The sequence below is a fragment of the Panthera onca genome, chromosome A3 (assembly GCF_046562875.1).
Source record: "Panthera onca isolate mPanOnc1 chromosome A3, mPanOnc1 haplotype 2, whole genome shotgun sequence".
NCBI lineage: Eukaryota > Metazoa > Chordata > Mammalia > Carnivora > Felidae > Panthera > Panthera onca.
The window spans coordinates 59507501-59529924 of NC_138341.1; the positions used below are offsets into that span (position 1 = coordinate 59507501).

The 22424-nt window shown below is 36.2% G+C and overlaps 1 protein-coding gene across 12 annotated transcripts in view; it reads right to left on the minus strand.

Moving 5' to 3' along the window:
* The window catches only part of EHBP1 (EH domain binding protein 1), a 365951-nt gene that overhangs the window by 74246 nt on the left and 269281 nt on the right, over positions 1-22424 (minus strand). For all 12 annotated transcript variants that reach the window (XM_078444539.2, XM_078444536.2, XM_078444535.2 and 9 more), the window contains one exon: positions 13312-13455. In XM_078444539.2, coding sequence (XP_078300665.1) covers positions 13312-13455 — 144 coding nt within the window. The remainder of the gene's footprint in view (positions 1-13311; positions 13456-22424) is intronic.

Sequence of the window (22424 nt, forward strand, 5' to 3'; positions counted from 1 at the left end):
CTCAAAGTTTGGCTATAAATTTAGTATTACGGTCTATGAATATCAATGATTTTAAGATTGTAATTTGTTCCTGGCTTGTTTATTTCACTAAGCTTTCTACTCGATTTAAAATTATAATCTAAGGTTCTTACCAAAACCTCATGGTAAAAAGAAATTGTATTTTCTCCCAGTCAGGAGATAGAGTAGTAGAAAGCCAAGGAGGAGAAAAGCAGAAAACCAGAATATCAATTTGTACTGACAAATCATTTGGTATTAAATTCTAAAGACACGTAGAGTGCATAAAGAACTGATGGCTTGATTAGCTCTTGTGGCGCAATTGAAGGAGCTGTCTTACAGATTCTTCATTTGGAGGAACACTTTGATCTTTGTTCAAGTCAATTCATGAACATCAACTGACAAGACTGCATGAAACACCCCGATGGTTAAGTCCAAACTCCAAGCAAACTATTTGGTTTCATTAAGGGCTTCCAGAAAAGGTGACCAAGACAATCCTTTCAGAAGCCAACAGGCAAGTGACTCTTTAAATTCTAATGTGCACAATGTATCGCTGAGGGTTAATACACATATAAGCAATCAGTCAAGTATGGGAATACTTTTATCTACTTTGTGACAAAAAGGAAAGCTGCACTTCACTTTCACTCTCATTAAGGCATTGCAAGGTTCTTTTATAATACCGAAACAGTGCATCAACAATCTCAGAGGCAGGAAAGATGAATAGTTAAAAATTTTTTAAATCAAAATAGTTGCAAATATTTTAAATGGCCAGAGAAAATAAACTTGCGAAGCAATTCACAAAATAGAGTAAGATATTAAGAAATTAATTAGAGATCTTTCTTTTCTATAGTTAATTTTTTAAATGCAGTTTAACCCCCTTTTGGGAAGGGAACTATTTCAAAGGGCTCATTTTTGCACCCACCCCTGTCAAAGAAGGTCAGAAACACTCAAGTATAAAGTCACTGCACTGCTGTGGCACAAATAGTTTCTGCGGCTAAAATCAAACAAAGACCAATTAAACTAATCATAACGTTCCAGTGAACACAAGGAAGCTCACCTGGTATTCCTGGACTTCTTTCGTGAATTTTCAAATCTACTCAGTTCTTGGTATTATAATTACCTTGACCAAAATACTGTGAAATTACTGCTCTGATCTACTAATGGCTGCAAAAATCAAGTCGTTGTGGTTTCATGCCAAGGGGCCATAGCAAGGTGGCGCAATGATTTCTGACACAGAAGACAACTTCTAAAAACTCAAAAGGGAAAATTAACGGGATGTGGTTTACATTGCCAAAGACTCTTCATTAATTACCAATTTAATCACTGCTGGAGGCATGACATTACAAAAATCTGGCTGAAAGTTCTAATAGATTATGAAGACCACCTAAGAAGAGTGACCAAAAAATGTACAAAACAATTAATACTGTTTCACTGCTATCAAAGACACTCAGATTATTTTACATCAAGTGAAGCAAAGGAATTAGTAGCTTCACAGTGGCACCACTAGGAACTGTAAATACAATAGCATACAATTAGTAATGCACATGTGACTTTTCATTCAAGGCATATATCCTTGGGAAAGCCAGAACATGATAAGGAGAACAAAAGAAACATTAAAAAATGAAATGAATAAAGATTTAAACTCTACCCTCTTGCATGCTGAGCAATAACAGAATAGGCAATATAAAATACAGCTCCTAGTAATGGTGATATCATCCTGGGATGTTCAACACCGAACTGAACAGCCATATGGAAAATGTCTATGGCCATTAATAGTCGCATAAAAGGAGTGTTCCTGATGCTAAGACACCTAGCCCTAGCTTCATGAATTCACAGCAATCTCAAATAAATAAGACTTTTGAGGCTAGGGGTTTGTGGCCACATAATAGAAAAGATGCTTGAGGTTTTTTTTTTTTTTCCTCCTAACAATGATGGTGTTTTGTGTGACTTTGAAGATATGCTAGCAAGCTAACAATATGTTTTCTAAGAAGTCTAGTAGCCATTGTTAGGATAGCAGACTTCGAATCAACTTAAATTTAGACATAATAGATAAACTATTATTTAAATCATAATGAATAAAAACCACTACCATGTACAGAGGCATTTATGCCGAACATAGAAGTACACTGGCATTCTTCTCCTATAAAATGCAACTGTAAAAAAGATTAGCTATACATTTAAAGTGTCTTACTAGTCTGAAGCGGATTATGTACATTAAATCTTCTGTCAATTGTGTTGGAGTAAGAAATAAGGAATATATTTTCATTTTAGTGCCCTGGGTATAGACATTCCAGCTCATATAGAGAATAAAAATCTCTAAATAAGACAAAATTCTCACTCCATATGTTATTAAAGATTTTATATTTCTTTTTATAATATTTGATGTTCTTTTAAAATCACAAATGTGAAGTTAACCTACTTCTTCCTAGTGAATTGATAATATGTGTAATTTGGAAAGATTAAAATTTTAGCTTGACCTTAATGTTAAATCTTAATTCCTAGAGGCTAGCCATTTAATTGTAACATAGCTAATATTTATAAACATATAATATAATCTTATATACATTTTTATGATGGTACATACTTAGGATACATACATAAAAACTATAGAAGAAGTTTCTATCTGCCAGAGATTACCAAAATGATGTTTAGTTTTTTGTTTTGTTTTGTTTTGTTTTTTTTACCAACTGGATGGTAACTGCTTCTTTTATTATCTGGAAAAGATCTAGTGATCTTATCTAAATCTGCTACAATTATCAGCACGACAGACTAGTCCCATTTAAATCAATATTTTCCAATTAACATCAAAAGTGCAAGGTTGATGTCCTACCTCTTCATAGCAACAAAATACCTGTTTAAAGGCTTAATTTGCAAAAGAGCAGCTTGCATTCTTTTGGTTCTCACCAAATAAGCCTTTTGGATTCATTACCAACCAGTAAAAAAAAAAAGTCACTGTATCTTTTTTGATTACTGGTCCCTGCAGTTGACTCAAGACTGACCAAACTGAAATTCCTTTCCCATACACAGTTTTCTTCAGAGATTCAAATATTCCTGCAAACCTTTAGAGATGGATACTGCAAACCTTCAAGAACTTGCTGACATTTTGCAGTCTGATCCTGTTAAGTGAGGATGGGCTCCTACGCCAATTGATTGTAATGGGTCACTCACTATCCTTGCAGATTAAAATTGAGAAAAAAAAAAAAAAAACACCTTTAAGTCTGTTTTATAATAATGTTGTAATTCTTGTCTGGTCTTTCTATTAAAAAAAAACTTCCAGGGGTGCCTAGGTGGCTCAGTCGGTTAAGCGTCTGACTTTGGTTCAAGTCATGATCTCACGGTTTGTGGGGTTGAGCCCTGTGTTGGGCTCTGCGCTGACAGCTCAAAGCCTGGAGCCTGCTTCGGATTCTGTGTCTCCCTCACTCTCTCTGCCCCTCCCCAGCTTGCACTCTGCCTGTCTCTTTCTCTCAAAACTAAATAAAAACATTCAAAAAAGAAAAACAAAACTTCTAGGTATCAACAAGTATCTGCAAACCATTTTCTTATGCTATGTAATTTACAGCTGAAAAAACTAAAAACAAACATATTTATAAAGAATTACCCTAATTATTTTTAGACTTTCTACTTATAAAATAGATTTTTTTCTTTCTTAAAAACATAAAAGTAATAATTAAACTTATATGGCATCCTTCTTCTGATCGGTTCAAAGTGCTTCACAAATACCCTAACAATTTCAAGGACTGTGGGCAGCAGGATTCTCATTCCTTATCCTTAGAGTGTATGGATCCTAAACTTTAGCACATAAATGCAAACATCCCCTTCAGCTATCTACATAATTACATGAGCATTATTTAAAGTAACAGATTTATTAAATGTATTTTTAAAAAGCAATTATATTCTAATACAAAGTAGTAAGCAAAAGTGTCTGAAATAGACTAGCTTGTTAAATTCTACTTGTGCATTTTTTGGGAAAAGAGTATTTGGGGGAATTGAGTAATGAAGAAAAATAATAAAAAATGAATTTTTTTCTTAAAAAAAAAACTATTATACTTTTCTCACAATGTGTGTTCATACCAAACTCCTGAGTCTGAAACAAAAAAATTTTGTTTTAATTTGAGAGAGAAAGGGAGAGAGAGAGAGAGAGAGAGAGAGAGAGAGAGAGAGAGAGAGAGCAGGGGAGAGGGGCAGAGGGAGAGAGAGAGGTAGAGAGAGAATCTTAAGCAGGCTCTATGCTTAGCACAGAGCCCATCATGGGGCTTGATCCCAGGACCTTGGGATAATGACTTGAGCTAAAATCAAGAGTCAGACTCTCAGCTGACTGAGCCACCCAGGAGCCCCTGAAAAAATTACTTTAAGTGCATGTGGAAACCATGAACAAAAGAACTATCATCTAAAATTTGCATTAGTAAAATGTAACATATGAAAATCTTCACAGAATAGGAAAAGGAAGTGAAAAACTAAATCACAGAGATTCAGAGCAATGAAATCTGTTTCCTATAGAAAAACAATTTCAGGAAATACCTGAAACAGGTTAAATGAACATCTAAAGGCACAGAGACACAAATGAATCATGTAAACTATTTTCTCTAAAAAAGATCTAAATGCAACATGTGCTTGCTCAGCAAGTTCTCATTAAAATGTGCAATACTGGTTTTGACAAAAATTAAGAAAAATTAAAAGGCTTATAATACCTGTGTTTGTGAGTTGCCATTTAAGATAAATTACAGCTCAAATCTTTTCCTGAGGATGACTTAAGTAGAGTCTGTACATAAGGACCCAGCAGATAAGATTACAAAGAGTTGTTTTCAGTGTCTTAGAAATTGCTTCCTAGCCTTCCAGCCTAAAGCTATACTAATTTATTTAAGAGGCAATGTTTGGTAGAGAGGGTGGTATGCTTCAAGACAGAGTTGGGGGTTGCACTCCAATCAAAGGTCTCAGTGTCCAGGAAGGACAGGTGTGTGTAAGGATTTGCTGTGTACACATCATAACCATAAAGAAAGGATTTAAGAAAGGAAGAAAAGAATGATCCAGGGAACCTTAAGTTCCAACGTGGCTAATGTCATCTCTGTAACTGACTCAAGAAAGGGGACAGACACTTTAACTTTCTCTGCTCAATGATAATCAATTCCACTTTAAAGACTTTCAGAGAGATATTTTGCCTGTTCACAAACCTTTACCACCAAGAAACTCCCTATAGCAACCCAATTTTTTCATGTTTAAACTCATGTTTTTATTAGCTGACACTCAGAAAGTATGAAAAAGAGCCTGTTACTATCCCCTTCATTTATTTATTGAATAAACATTTACTTAATACTTGGTGATGGGAATACAAGGTTCTTGTACTTTGAATAGCTCATAGCTGAGTGGGAGAAAGATGTGTAATTAGATAATTATATGGGATAAATGCGATGGGAGAGATATGTACAGCATATTAGAAAAAGATACACAAAGGAGAATTAGCTTTACCACTAGGAACCGTGACAGAGGTACTCATAGAAGAAGAGATATTTCAGTGGAAACTAACAAGGAAAGAAGGGAATTTCAGGGAGAGAACAGCCAGTGCTCGACGCAGGAATTGAAGAGTATGCCATATTCTCTCTGCAAGCAACTTAGTAGAGATGGACTATGGAGTGATAATGGGAGAGAGGTGAGAGATAAGGCTAGAAAGGGAGGAAAGAGGATTTGCAAGGACCTTGTATAAGGCCATGCTGTATAGTTGGGAAGTTTATTCTCTTGGTAACCGGGAGTTACCAGAAAGATTCTGAACCTTCACATACTCAAATTGGTACTTATACTATTTACCAGTTTCTCTTCTTTATATTTTAAAAGCTTGTCTTTCCTAATATGTAAATCTTTGCTTTCATTCTCTCTCAGCCCAGAACTAGATATAAAAATCCTTAAAAGGAGGTAACCTGTACTCAGTACATGGACACTGTCCCATGTATTATATGCCTCAAGTATTCCAAAATCATTTATTAACATTATTATTAAAATAGTTCTTTTTCTTGGTGTTCATCAGAAGATCCTCGGTTAGTTTTACAGAAACAGAGTTCAGAAATATAAAAGATGATTGCTGAGTAAGTCCTAAATCAACGAGCAATCTTAAGAATATGCAACAGTAAGCTCTTCAATAAACTCTAGAAGATTTGGGGTCAGTGTCTCATTCACTCAAGACTTGAGGTCATTCCTGGGTACCAACTTTTTTTTTTAAACTCATGGAAATTCCTCCCTCTCTCTCTGCCCCTCCCCCGTTCATGCTCTGTCTCTCTCTGTCCCAAAAATAAATAAAAAACGTTGAAAAAAAAAAAATTTAAAATAAAGGGGGCGCCTGGGTGGCGCAGTCGGTTAAGCGTCCGACTTCAGCCAGGTCACGATCTCGCGGTCTGTGAGTTCGAGCCCCGCGTCAGGCTCTGGGCTGATGGCTCGGAGCCTGGAGCCTGTTTCCGATTCTGTGTCTCCCTCTCTCTCTGCCCCTCCCCCGTTCATGCTCTGTCTCTCTCTGTCCCAAAAATAAATAAAAAACGTTGAAAAAAAAATAAACTCATGGAAATTCTCAGGTAAACTAAGAACACAAAAAGCAATGGGTAGCAACAGGTCTAACTCCCCCCACCAGCAACTTGACTTTCAGCACAGTAGCATACATTATGAAGGACAAGATAGCTTACAATGAATTTTAAAATAAGAACACTGTAAATTAAGGCACAAATAAAAGAGCATAAAAACGGGAAAATAGTAGCAATCAGTCACTAAATTAGATGCCAGCTTTTTTTTTTTTTTTCCAGTTAGACCTTCTTTTTATTTACCAGCAGTCTTTTGATCTCTCCAGAGTGAAAGAGATGCTGACACTGAAGTGGGAATGGCATTAGTCATGGTTCCCTTACCCCCTTCACCGTAGACACCTATTAATTTGAATGTCACACAAGGAAAAAAAAAAAGAATTTTGCTTCCATTTAATAAATGGAAAAATAGATTTAGAGAAATTAAGTATTTTCCAGTTTTAGTATCACTTAACACACATTCAATTGCTCCAGAGATGAAATTGGGCACTTTCCCTTTTCCTTTTATCAACCAAGTTTGCCAAACTACTTTTCCAAAATATGGACAGTACTGGTAAATAATTCCAGTCTGTATGTACAAGAGCTACCGGAAATGATAAAGAAATCAAATTAAGAAAACTAGTATGTCCTTCTTTACGAGACAAAACAGACGAACATAAGGGAAGGGAAACAAAAATAACAGAAAAACAGGGAGGGGGACAAAACAGAAGAGACTCATAAATATGGAGAACAAACTGAGGGTTACGGGAAGGGTTGTGGGAGGGGGGATGGGCTAAATGGGTAAGGGGCACTAAGGAATCTACTCCTGAAATCATTGTTGTACTATATGCTAACTAATTTGGATGTAAATTAAAAAAAAAAAATAATAATAAAAAACTAGTATGTCCTTGGAAAATATATCAACCTGATATCAAATTGCACACTAAACTGAAAATCTAAAAAGGAACAGCAAGGTCTAACTTCTCTATTTGTGCAATTGGACTGATCTGTCATTTTATATTCTTCTTCTTACATCATTTCATTCATTAATATAATTAATATAAGCTATAAGCCCCATAGAGCATCAAGTGTCAAAACTAGAACAGTAGTTGAAGAGAATGTACTATTTAATTCATGAAATTGATGCTTTTCATAACACATCTATATAGAGCTTGACTTTACTGAAAAACGAGCAATAGTAAGTAGAATGCACAAGAAAGTTTTAAAATTGAGCTTAAACTATAACAGAAGAGGCTGCAACGATATCTCCTATGCCACACTCCTCTCAATTAGTGGTGTGGAGTCTATGTCTCTCTTCCTTAAACCTGGGTGGAGCTTTGTGTCTGGTTAGGCCATCAGTATAGCAAAAGTGATGCAACATGACTTTTAAAGCTAGATCATAAGAATGCCATGCATGTCTGCCTGACTATCTTGGCATAGCTGCTCATAGACCCAGCCACCGTGCTGTGAGGAAGCCCAAACTAGCCCAAGTGGAAAGACCACAGGGAGAGGCTACATGTAGGTGTTTCAACTGACAGTTTAGCAGAGGTCGTCGCCAAAACTCTGCACCAGACGTCATGGAACAAAGCCACTCCCAGAGTCTCCTATCCTGATGCCTAAATCATAGAATCTGTGAGCATAATCAGATAGTTGTTTCATGCCAGTAAGGTGGTTTTTTATTTAGCAAAAGATAACCTGAAAGAGGAAGGGTTAAAAAAAGTATCTTGGGGACTGTTTAAAGCATGGTTTCATTTGCAATAGGATACAACTCTGGGTAAATGGAAAACAAAGTAACAAAGTGATTAGCCTGGCATGCAGTGGGCTAGCTATGCAGCACGGAGCTGCTCTTTCTGGGAAAAACAACTAGAACAATAAATGAGTACAGGACAAGTAACCCAGATCCCATCAGTGGTAGTCAAAGAAACAATGAGATATTTTATGAGATACCATGATTACTTAACTCATCAATCATAAACAATAGTCATTGAGAATTTCATGCCTTTTCAGTGTGAACAGGACTGCTATTATTGAATCTGCTATTTATCCACACCTAGGCACAAGCTAGTTATCATCAACTGTAGAAGTGAAGAGTTCTTTCTATGTCTCTCTCCTTAAAACACACACATACACACGTTATCTTAGAAGTTCTGAAGTCAAGTTCGTTTGGGTACACTAAGAAAACAATGTGATAAAAATACATTTTTTAGATACCCCAAATTTCCCTAGTTTAAAATATTTATCTTAACATGTGATATTTTTAAAACAGAAAGAATAAAGGGAAAAAAAACCCTTTATAAGCCACTTGTTATACTATCCCTTAGAGATAAATATTGTTAATATTTTGATGATTTTCCTTCCGTCCTTTTTAATGCATGATTAAAAACACACACACACACACACACACACACACACACACACACACACACACACACACACACAGAGTCTCTATCATTTCAAAATGGAGTTCAGAGGCACCTAGGTGGCCCAGCTGGTTAAGTATCCAACTCTTGATTTCGGCTCAGGTCATAATCTCACAGTTCATGAGATTGAGCCCCATGTCAGGCTTTGCGTTGACAGCATGGAGCCTGCTTGGGATTCTCTCTCTGTCTGTCTCTTTCTCTCACTCTCTCTCCTCTCTCTCTCTGACCCGCCCTCTGTTTATGCATGAAAGCCCTCTCTCTCTCTCAAAATAAATAAACATTAAAAAAATGGAGTTCATATGCCATGTATATTTTATATACTTTTTATACAAAATGACATTGTGAGCACTCTATGTCCTTTCAATATTCTTTCAAGACATTATTGAATAGATAAGTTTTAGTGGCTATATAACAAGTATATTTATTTGTTATAATTTATTTGATCATTTCTGTTTTGCACAATTACCATTTTATAATTTTTTGCAATTACAAATAACATTGTGATGAAAACCTGGATACGATTCTTTGTTAGAATTATTAGGTAAAAGAGAATGAACATTTCTTGATGAAGTCTAATGGTTTTCCAAAAAGGTGTGGCAAGTTACATACTATGAGGAGTACAAAGAGGATCTAACTCAATGAACTGTCACCATCATTATGTTTCCTAAAATCCAAGTTATATATTTTACAGATACAGTAAGATGTCATGACACAGAGTAAGAGATGTTTTAGTAAGTAACTTCTGTTCTGAATTCACACTAATATACTTCAGATAAAAATTTATTTTGTTTGAGAAATGAAAAGTGTAAATTACTGGTGCCTTAAATAGAAGGGGGTGACCAATAAAATATTTACTGAAAATTTGAAGTAATAAATGAATAAACCAAATGAAAGACTAAACATCATCTTTTTAAAAGTCAGGATACTTGAATTCGAAGCCTCATATGTCATAGTCTGCAACCTAGGTAAATTTAAACATTCTTTCCTAACTTACTTTCTTAATCTCTATGAAAGATAAAACAACAGTCTCTGTTTCTATTTCACAAGGATGTCAGAAATATAAAGAAGAAGGAAATATAATACAATGCCTTAAAAACATAACCTCTGAAATCAAATCATCTAGGTTCAAGTCTTGACTCTGTTACTTATTAGCTGTGTGACAACAGGCAATTCATTAATTTGTCAGTTTTCTCGACTGTAAAATAGAAATGATAATATTTAACTCATACAATTATTGTGGAGATTAAATGTGAAAATTCATGTTAAATTACTTAGAATCCTACCTGTCAAATAGTAAGTGCTCAATAAACACTTGATGAGAATTATTAATATATATAAAATTCACACATAGCTGAAATAATTAGTTTTAAAAATCTACTTGGTAGATAGACCATTTAAATCTCAGGTACTCTCAATTTAAAATCAACACACTGGGGGCACCTGGGTGGCTCAGTTGGTTAAGCTTCTGACTTCAGCTCAGGTCATGATCTCATTGCTCGTGAGTTTGAGCCCTGAGTCAGGCTCTGTGCTGACAGCTCAGAGCCTGGAGCTTGCTTCGGATTCTGTGTCTCCCTCTCTCTGTCCCTCTCCTGCTCACACTCTGTCTCTCTCTCTCCCAAAAATAAATAAACATTAAAAAAAATTTTTTTTAAATCAACACACTGGAATAATATAGACTTACACATTCCCCATAGATTTTAGAGTCTGAAAAATTATGAAATAAAGTTACCCACAAATAAAATACAGTATTAACAAAATAACTTTCTTTTTCAAGAGATATTGTTTTTGTGGCTCTTCACTTGACTAGATCCTTTTCACCCATCAAATCTTAGTTCAATGCCCCATCTTCAAATCACTCAAGCCCTCACCTACTTAAATTATCCTCTACTATATCATGCAGTTTTCACACTCGAGTTATTTATCATTATCTGTGTATTCCCACCATAATGTAAACTCCATGAGGGAAGAAGCTTAGCCTTTTCTGTCACTATGAATACACTCAGTTCAGACATTTAATAAATATCTGACAAATCACCAACAAATTGATGAAATAACAGATGGCTAGGCACTGAAGAAGTTGGCATAAAAGCTACAAAATTTCTTCAAAGATGGCCCTCTAGATTAGGGTTTCTCAAACATTTTTATCATGACCCACAGCTTAAAATACATTTTATATCAAGATCCAGTATGCATATATATCCATATGACTGAAGCAAGTTTCAGACAAAAATACCATGGTTACTACGTGTGATGAGTTCTGATATTTTTATTCCATTCTATTCTATTCCTTTTCATTAAAAATAAAATAATTACTGCAGTGTGCTAAATCAATTTTATATCACATTATCGTGGAAAGACTTGAAGTGTGAAAAACACTGCTCAAGGTCAGAGGTTATTAAGTTCATATCTGAAAGGTATGTTTAAACATATGCATTGAAAGGAAGAAATAAAAGTGTCTGATCACAGATGACATGATCACCTATGTAGAAAATCAAAGAATTGAAAAAAAAAAACTCTCTTGGAACTAATAAGCAATTATAGCAAGCCTGTAAGATACAAGGCTAATATACAAGAGACAATTGCTTTCCTATATACCAGCAGTGAACAAGTGGAATTTGAAATTAAAAACACAATACTATTCACATTAGTGAAAAGTTGATAGGTATAAATGTAACAAAAATATGTACATGATCTATATGAGGAATATCATGAAATCAAAGAATAAATAAATGAAGAGTAGGAAGACTCAATTTACAACAGACACATATGATAAAAGACTATATCCAAAATATACAAATAACCATTGAAACTCAACAATAAAAAACAAACAACCTAATTAAAAAATGGCCAATGACCCCAAGAGACACCTCTCCAAAGATTTATAGATTGTGAGTATGCATATAAAAAGATGCTCCACATCATACGTCATCAGGGAAATGCAAATTAAAAGTGAGATACCCCTAAACACCTATCAGAATGGTCAAAATCTGGAACACCAACACACTCACTGTTGATGAAGATGTGGAACACAAGAACTCTCACACATTGCTGGTGAGAATACAAGATGGTATAGCTACTTTGGAAGATAGTTTGGCAATTTCTTATGAAAGTAAACATATTCTTACCCATAAGATCTAGCAATCACACTCCTTGGTATTTCCTCAAATGAGTTAAAAACCTATGTCCACACAAAAACTTGTACATGGATGATTACAGCAGCTTTATTCATAATTGTCAAATTTTGGAAGCAATCAAGATGTCCTTCAGTAGGTGAAGGGATAAATAAACTGTGGTACATCCAATGAGATATTACTCGGCACTAAAAAAGAAATGGTCTTTCTAACCATGAAAAACACGGAAAAACCTTAAATGCATTATACTAGGTAAATGAAGCCAATCAGAAAACGCTATACACTGCATGATTCCAACTATGACATTCTGCAAAAGGCAAAATTATGGGGACAGTAAAATTATCAGGTTTCCAGGGGTTGGGAGTGTTGGAAGGGATAAGTAGGTGTAACAGAATATTCTTATGGCAATGAAAATACTCTATGATACCATAATGATGGATACATGTCATTACACATTTGTCCAAATTCATAGAATGTAGAATACAAGAGGGAATCATAATGTAAAGTATGGACTTTGGGTGATTATGATGTAGGTTTGGTTCATCAGTTCAGTGTAGGTTTATCAGTTCTAACAAATGTATCACTCTGGTGTGGGATGTTGTTAAGAGGAGAGGATATGCATGTGTAGATGCAGGGTGTATATGGGAAATCTCTGTACCTTCCCCAAAATTCTGCTGTGAACCTAAAACTGCTCTAAAAAATTAAAATCTTAATTAAAAAAAAAAAGAACGTAATTTTGTGTATGTGAGTTTGATGGTAAGGGAGGCTATCATAGTTTTCAGATTCATGAAGACATTCCTGTCCCCTTAAATTTAAGGGCTTCTATTACCATATATTCATTATCACTTGTGAAGCACTACACAAAAACATGTATAAAAATGTGGTTTAACATAGGCATGGCACTATATGATAGAAAAGAGCACTGATTCTGTAGTCTGAAAACGCTCAAGTTCAAATCCTGGATTCATCATTTACTAACTCTGTTAACTTGTACAAATTACCTTACCTATGACCCCAGTTTTCTTAGGCGGAAAGTAGTTTGAACATCTACTTCATGGGGTTAAGTAAAATACAAATTATGTAAAACATCCATTATAATAATGATGCCTGCTCTTCAATAAATGTAAGGCATCATTAGTATATTCTAATATTTCCAAAAAAAAGTAACTTCCATAGATAAAATCCAATCTTAAACAAAGTACAATTAATGGCTTTTTAACCAATGTTCCTCACATCACTTAGCTGCCTGTTGCAGAGTGGTGTGGCTGCGTTGGTATTCTGCTTATTCCCTGCCTTTAAAGCTGCATCTCTTCTTGCTTGCTCAAGCAGAACTCTTGCTCTTTCTTTAAGTTCTTCTTGTCTGGATAACATTCGATGCTTAAAAGCAAAAATACAGAATTAGAAGCTCAAAAAAAAAAAAAAAAAAGAAAACCCACCACATAATCTATATTTGTAAACTAATCAATGGTTATATTATCTGTCAAAATAATAGAGATAAGAAATAAGATTGTAATTTTACAAGATTGCTTACAGAAAATATTAATTTTAGCCAGAAACTGTAGAAAGCCTTGACATTTAGGAAATATATCTTCTTTTTTGTTTAAAGTTTATTTGTTGAGAGAGAGAGAGAGAGAGAGAGAGTGAGAGTGCACGTGAGCAGGGGAGGGGCACAGAGAGGTAGAGAAAGAGAATCTCAAGCACTGACAGTGCGGAGCCCGAGGGAGGAACGAACTACCGAACTCAGAGATCATGACCTGAGCCAAAGTCGGACACTTAACCAACTGAGCCACCCAGGTGCCCCTGGAAATATAACTTTACTGCCTAAAACTGGATTATGTTTAATTACGTTTTTATTAGAACATATTCCCATAAAGCATAAGGTCCATATGTATATTATATACATTCTTCATATTTGTTAATCATAGTATAATCTGGCAGACATTTTAAAAAAATTATATTTCTTACACTCTTATAGGACTGATAACAAGGTGTCTTCCAAATTTGTATGTTTAAAGATATTAAGTATCTGTGACAATAATCCTTTAAATTCTTGACAATTAACATTTACAGAAAATTCAAAACTATCATATTATATTTTTAAAAAAAAAAGTAAAACTGGTTTTCTCCAGTGCTCACTTTCCTTACAATAAGACAATTAACCATATCAGAATTGGAAGAATGTTTTCCTGGATTAATGTGTAATCTTACAATATATTTATGGGTAACAACAGGTAACGACCACCAAGGGAAATCGGTCCTTAAATGAGGACATTAATTCAAAGCACAAATATCCATGTTTATAGTTCATATTCCTTGTTCTCCCCAAAAGTAGTCAACATCTGGCTTTAAATTTTTTTTTGTAATGTTTATTTATGTTTGAGAGAGACAGACAGAGTGTGAGTGTGGGAGGGGCAGAGAAAGAGGGAGACACAGAATCCAAAGCAGGCTCCAGGCTCTGAGTTGTCAGCAAAGAGCCTGATGCAGAGCTCAAACTCATGAACTGCAAGATCATGACCTGAGATGAAGTCAAACGCTTAACCGACTGAGCCACCCAGGGGCCCCAAGCAACTTCTGACTTTAGATTACTATTGGTCTGATATTTAATTTTTTTTACTTCCCTTTCATTGCATAGTTTTTGTTCAATCATAAGTAGCATTTATGGTCAAGGAAAAGGTAATAAACAGTAAACATATTTATTTGTTATAGTGTGAAACTTTAAAAAAAATTACTAAATCATTTTTTGGTCTCTGAGATATTTATGTTTTAATATAACATTTTTAAGCACTTTTCTGTAAACTTAAGGAAAGATTTTTTTTAAAGTATCCAGTTCAGTGGTTTTTACTATATTCACAAGGTTGTGAACCATCAACACTATCTAATTCCAGAACATTTTCATCACCCAAGGTTTTAAGAGGATTAAACAAAAATTCTTCACCTAATAGATATAATTGAAATGTATAAGTGATAATGAAAGATTTTTTGTCATGTTGATAGGACATAATAGAATAGAACTGGTCATTGCAGTTGAACTGGTTACAAATCAACACTTTCTAAAAACAGAGAAGATTAATTAAATAAACACTGAATCTGCAATCAAGACATCAGTTTGTTAATCCTTCTTCCACTAATAATAAGCAATGTAACATTGAACAGGTCACTTAAAAGCTATGCTGTATTCCATTACATAATATTTAAGAACCCTCAAGTCAGGAAGACCTTGGTTCAAACACTAGATATGTCACTTAATTGTGGATATAAAAGTTACTCAATCTCTCTAAGCCTCAGTTCCCTCACTTATAACATGGGGATGAAAACAGACAACCTCTCACAAGGATATTATAAAGATTAAGTGAAACAGAGTAATGTACAGAGCACTAGATAAAGGTTAACTATTATTATATATTTAAAAAGCTCTCAACTGCCTCCTAGTTTTTTTTTAATTTTTTAAATGTTTTTATTTATTTTTTAGACAGAGACAGAGCATGAGCAGGGGCGGGGCAGAGAGAAAGGGAGACACAGAATCTGAAGCAGACTCCAGGCTCTAAGCTGTCAGCACTGAGCCTGATGCGGGGCTCGAACTCACAGACTGTGAGATCATGATGTGAGCTGAAGTCAGACGCTTAAGCGACTGAGCCACCCAGGCCTCCCTTGCCTCTTAGTTTTTTAATGTTTATTTTTGAGAAGTGGGGGAGGGACAGAGAGAGAGGAGAGAGAGAATTCAAAACAGGCTCTGCACTGTCAGCACAGAGCCAGATGCAGGACTTGAACTCACAAACCATGAGATCATGACCTAAGCCAAAGTCGGTGAAACGTCGAACTTCAGGTCAGGTCATGATCTTGCAGTTCATCATTTCGAGCCCCACGTCGGGCTCTGTGCTGACAGCTCAGAGCCCAGAGCCTGCTTCAGATTTAAGAAGAGATAATCTTTAAAATCCCAACAGCCCTAAAACTGGTCATTAGAATACATCATCTTTAAGATCCTATATTGGCTCTAAATTCTGTGAGTATACAGACCTTTAGGGATTCCAGTTAGCTACACAGAAAGCGAAAGACTGCTTTGGTCTCAAGACCATACAGAAACAAACTTTTTCTGATTATAAATGTAATTCATATTTCTTAGAAAAATTTTAGAAAGTACATAAAAGTAAAAATAAAAATAATCAGAGGCATCATATTCCCTGATTTCAAACTATATCACAAAGTTACAGTAATCACAACAGTATGGTATTGGCCAAAAAAAAAAAAAAAAAAAAAGACACACAGATCAATAAAAAAAAATAGAGACCACAGAAATAAACCCAAGTATATAGGGTCAATTAATTTACGACAAAGGAGCCAAGAATATACTGGGAAAAGACAGTCCAATAAATCGTGTGGAGAGAACTGGACAGCCACATGCAACAGAATGAAACTGGATGCCTATCTTATACTACTCACAAAAATTAATTCAAAATGGATTAAAGACTTCAACATAAGATCCAAAACCATAAAACTAGAAGAAAACACAGGTGGTAAACTCCTTGACAATGGTCTTAGTGATGATTTTTTTTGCATTTGGTAACAAAAGCAAAGGTAACAAAGGCAAAAATAAACAAATGGGACTACATCAAACTAAAAGTTTCTGCACAGTTAAGGAAACCATCCACAAAATGAAAAGGCAATGTACTAAATGGGAGAAAATATTTGCAAATCATGTATCTGAGAGGGGGTTAATAATCCAAAATATATAAAGAACTCATATAACTCAATAGCAATGCAATTAAAAAATGGACAGAAGACTTGAATAGACATATTTTTGGGAAGCCAAAAAAGACATACAAATGGTCACAGATACATGAAAAGATGCATGCACATCACTAATTATCAAAGAAATGCAAATTAAAACCACAATGAGATATTACCTCACAACTGTTAGAATGGCTATTATCAAAAGATAAGGAATAATAAGTGTTGGTGAGGATGTGGAGAAGACAGAACCCTTATGCACGGTTGGTAGGGATATAAATTGGTGTAGCCACTGTGGAAAACGGGATGGAGATTCTTCAAAAAATTAGAAATAGAACTACCTTATGATTTGGAAATTCCACTTCTGGGTGTTTATCCAAAGAAAATAAAAACACTAATTCGAAAACACATATGCATCCCTATGTTCAATGCAGCATTGTTTATATTAGCCAAGATACAGAAACAACCTAAGTGCTCACTGATGGATGAGTAGATAAGGAAATTGTACACACACACACACACACACACACACGCACAGACACACACACACTCAGTGGCATATTATGCAGCCATAAAAAAGAACAAAATCTTACTACTTGTGACAATATGCATGGATCCTGAGGGCATTATGCTAAGTGAAGTAAGTCAGCAGACAAAGACAAATACAATATTATCTTACTTGTATGTGGAATCTGAAAACAAAACAAAGCCCCCCAAAACCCAAAACACCAAGCTCACAGATATAGAAACCAATTGGTAGTTGCCCGAGGCTGGGGATAGAATGTGGACAAAATAGGTGAAGGGGGTCAAAAGGTACAAAATTCCAGTTATAAAATAAATAGGTCATGGGGATATAACGTATGGCATGGTGACTATAGTTAGTAATACTGTATTGCATATATGAAAGTTTTTAAGGGAGTAGATCTTAAATGTTCTTGTCACAAGAAAAAAAATTTTTTTGTAACTACATATGGTAATGGATGTTAACTAGGCTTAGTGTGGTGATCATTTCACAATGTATACAAACATCAAACAATTGTACACCTGAAACTAATGTAATATTATATGACAGCTATATATCAATAAAAAAATAATTTAAAAAATCAGGGCAACTGGGTGGCTCAGTTGGTTAAGTGTCTGACTTTGGCTCAGGTCATGATCTCACAGTTCTTGAGTTCGAGACCTGCATTAGGCTCTCTGCTATCAGCGCAGAGCCCACTTCAGGTCCTCTGTCTCTCTGTCCCTCCCCTGCTCGTGCACATGCTCTCGCTCTCCCTCTCTCTCAAAAATAAATTTTAAAAAATAATAAAATAAAATATAAAGTAGGTGCCTGGGTGACTCAGTTGGTTAATTGTCAACTCTTGATTTTGGCTCGTATCATGATCTCATAGTCATGAGATTGAGCCCTGTGCCTAGCATGGAGCCCACTTAAGATTCTCTCTCTCCTTCTCCCTCTGCCCCTCCCTCACTCGCATTCTCTCTCTCTCAAGAATAAAATAAAATAAAACAAAATGAAATAAAATAAAATAAAATAAAGATAATTAGCAATCCTGGCACCCAAAGATAATCACTACAGAATCATGCTTTTTTAACTTAACATTCCATTGTGAGCATATTCTCATGTAAATATTTTAAAAAATATTTTTAAACACAATTTAAAACTGTTTACCTAGCATTCTTTTTTTTTAATTTTTTTTTAACGTTTATTTATTTTTGAGATAGAGAGAGAGACAGAGCATGAATGGGGGAGGGTCAGAGAGAGGGAGACACAGAATCCAAAACAGGCTCCAGGCTCTGAGCTGTCAGCACAGAGCCCAACGCGGGGCTCGAACTCACGGACCGCGAGATCGTGACCTGAGCCGAAGTCAGCCGCCCAACCGACTGAGCTACCCAGGCGCCCCCCTAGCATTCTAATAATACAGATGCATCATACTTTATTTAACTTGTCTTAAGGTATTTAGGTTGTAATTTTTCACTATCAAGAACAATGTCTTTATACACATCTTTATAAATTCTTATACACAGTTCTGATTAACCTATGGAAAATAAGTGCTGCAGGTAGAATCTAATGAGATAAACATTTTTAAGGAACTTGATGTACATTGCTAAACTGTCCTTCAGTAGGGTTGACTGCTTTACATCTGGCTGATTATCTTTACTGCTATTGTGGTCAAATATGAAGAGATATTATGAGTATCTAGTTTAGCATAGACTTTAGAGTCAGAAAAGGTTGGTTTTGAATTCAAATTTTAACACTTATTAAATGATTTTAGGCAACTCTGTAAACTCCATTTTCCCCACATATTAAGTAGAATTTAACCACTTACCTCATGGGTTATAAAGTTTGAGAGATATGTATAAGGTATATAAAGGTCAAGCACTCAAATGAGCAACATTATGACTTTAATTCTGTATAGCCAAATTGATCAGATTTTCTCTAATCTAATGCCATTAGGTACTAGATGTACTATTATTTTATGAACTACTAAGAAAGAACAAACATTGTCAAACTCTAACATACTATCTATTGTAAGTAACATATTGATTTCAGAGAAAATGTAAAAAGATGCTTATCTTAGAATTGATGAAGTATAGTATGTAAAAAACCCCAGATTTTTAAGAAATTTGCCCAATTTCAAAACCCTGTTAAAATAGCACAATTTTAAAAACCTATGAAATATTAGCAATCATATTATAATTTTTTGTGTCAGGCAGTACTTCTGATAAAAAAACAAAAACAAAAAACACCTTTAACTTTACCCTAAACAAAATTCTGACCATTTAACCAATGGTCAGTTGATAAACAAATATACATGGGGTCATAAATAGATGTTGCCTCCATCATCCTGTGGATTTATTGTACATCATTTAAACCTTCTGAACAGCATCACAGTATGATAGAGTTTAAGAGCTAAAAGGGCTCTTAGAGATTATTTCATTTAATATATGTGGAAAATACGAGTAAAAGAATTTAAATGGCTAGTTAACATGTCACACTGGTAATTATTAGCAGAGCCAAGATGAGAACCTAGGTGTACAGATTCCAAGTCCAGAGTGTTTTTAATTTTAAACATTAATTAATTTCTAGGTTTAATTAATATATTTACCTCAAAAATCTGGGTTATAAGAAAATTCTGTATTGGGTAATACTTAGAACTTAGGTTACTAAATTCTGCAGTTATTAACCACTAGATGTTTACTGATTATCTGCTATGTAGGGACACTCTGATGTCTTGAAAGCCTTTTTGTCCTAAAAGTTAAAGTACTTAGAATTTATGATTTGTAATTTTTGATTAGGAGAACAGGGGCTTGCTTTGTTAGCTACTATCATTTCTTTGATTCAAAGATGTGCATTTTTCCTTAACATCTCTGATAACTTAAAATTGATGGCATCTTATAATCTTTGTTAGCCAGATGGTAGTCAGGACAGCCATCAATGCCTACACACACATGTGCTTGATATTTTGGGTGGTATGACTGCAATTCCTTGATGTTTCAGTTAACAAATACTTAAATAGTATCTGAAAAATGGAATATAATTCCAGGTTATTGTCCAAAAATCTTATTTTGGGGACTTCTCATAAGGTCAAGAAAATGCAATTATCAATCAGTATTACTGAGAAGAAAACCCCAGAGAAAACTGTAGAGGACTGCTCTATTCAAAAGTTTCAAACTTTGGGAGGGGGGAGGGAAGATGGCGGCGTAGGAGGACGCTGGGCTCACCTCGCATCCTGCTGATCACTTAGATTCCACCTACACCTGCCTAAATAACCCAGAAAACTGCCAGAGGATTAACAAAACGGAGTCTCCGGAGCCAAGCGCAGACGAGAGGCCCACGGAAGAGGGTAGGAAGGGCAGCAAGGTGGTGCGCGCTCCACGGACTGGCGGGAGGGAGCCGGGGCGGAGGGGCGGCTCGCCGGCCAAGCAGAGCCCCTGAGTCTGGCTGGCAAAAGCGGAGGGGCCTGATGGACTGTGTTCCGACAGCAAGCACGACTTAGCGTCTGGGAGGTCATAAGTTAACAGCTCTGCTCAGAAAGCGGGAAGGCTGGAGGACAAAGGGAGGGAGAGCTGCTGAGCCCCCGTACAACAGAGCTCAGTTTGGTGGGGAACAAAGGCGCTCACCAGCGCCATCTCCCCCGCCCATCCCCCAGCCAAAATCCCAAAGGGAACCAGTTCCTGCCAGGGAACTTGCTCACTCCGTGCAAACACCCAACTCTGTCGTTCTGCGGAGGCAAACCTCCGGCAGCAGATCTGACTCCCTCCCGCTGCCACAGGGCCCCTCCTGAAGTGGATCATCTAAGGAGAAGCGAGCTAAGCCTACCCCTCCTGCCCCCGTGCACCTTGCCTACCCACCCCAGCTAATACGCCAGATCCCCAGCACCACAAGCCTGGCAGTGTGCAAGTAGCCCAGACAGGCCACGCAACCCCACAGTGAATCCCGCCCCTAGGAGAAGGGAAGAGAAGGCACACACCAGTCTGACTGTGGCCCCAGCGGTGGGCTAGGGGCAGACATCAGGTCGGACTGCGGCCCCGCCCACCAACTCCAGTTATACACCACAGCACAGGGGAAGTGCCCTGCAGGTCCTCACCACTCCAGGGACTATCCAAAATGACGAAACGGAAGAATTCCCCTCAGAAGAATCTCCAGGAAATAACAACAGCTAATGAACTGATCAAAAAGGATTTAAATAATATAACAGAAAGTGAATTTAGAATAATAGACATAAAATTAATCGCTGGGCTTGAAAACAGTATAGAGGACAGCAGAGAATCTCTTGCCACAGAGATCAAGGGACTAAGGAACAGTCACGAGGAGCTGAAAAGCGCTTTAAACGAAATGCAAAACAAAATGGAAACGACGATGGCTTGAAGAGGCAGAGGAGAGAATAGGTGAACTAGAAGATAAAGTTATGGAAAAAGAGGAAGCTGAGAGAAAGAGAGATAAAAAAATCCAGGAGTCTGAGGGAAAAATTAGAGAACTAAGTGATACACTAAAAAGAAATAATATACGCATAATTGGTATCCCAGAGGAGGAAGAGAGAGGGAAAGGTGCTGAAGGGGTACTTGAAGAAATAATAGCTGAGAACTTCCCTGAACTGGGGAAGGAAAAAGACATTGAAATCCAAGAGGCACAGAGAACTCCCTTCAGACGTAACTTGAATCGATCTTCTGCACGACATATCATAGTGAAACTGGCAAAATACAAGGATAAAGAGAAAATTCTGAAAGCAGCAAGGGATAAACGTGCCCTCACATATAAAGGGAGACCTATAAGACTCGTGACTGATCTCTCTTTTGAAACTTGGCAGGCCAGAAAGGCTTGGCACGATATCTTCAGTGTGCTAAACAGAAAAAATATGCAGCCGAGAATCCTTTATCCAGCAAGTCTGTCATTTAGAATAGAAGGAGAGATAAAGGTCTTCCCAAACAAACAAAAACTGAAGGAATTTGTCACCACTAAACCAGCCCTACAAGAGATCCTAAGGGGGATCCTGTGAGACAAAGTACCAGAGACATCACTACAAGCATAAAATATACAGACATCACAATGACTCTAAACCCGTACCTTTCTATAATAACACTGAATGTAGATGGATTAAATGCGCCAACCAAAAGACATA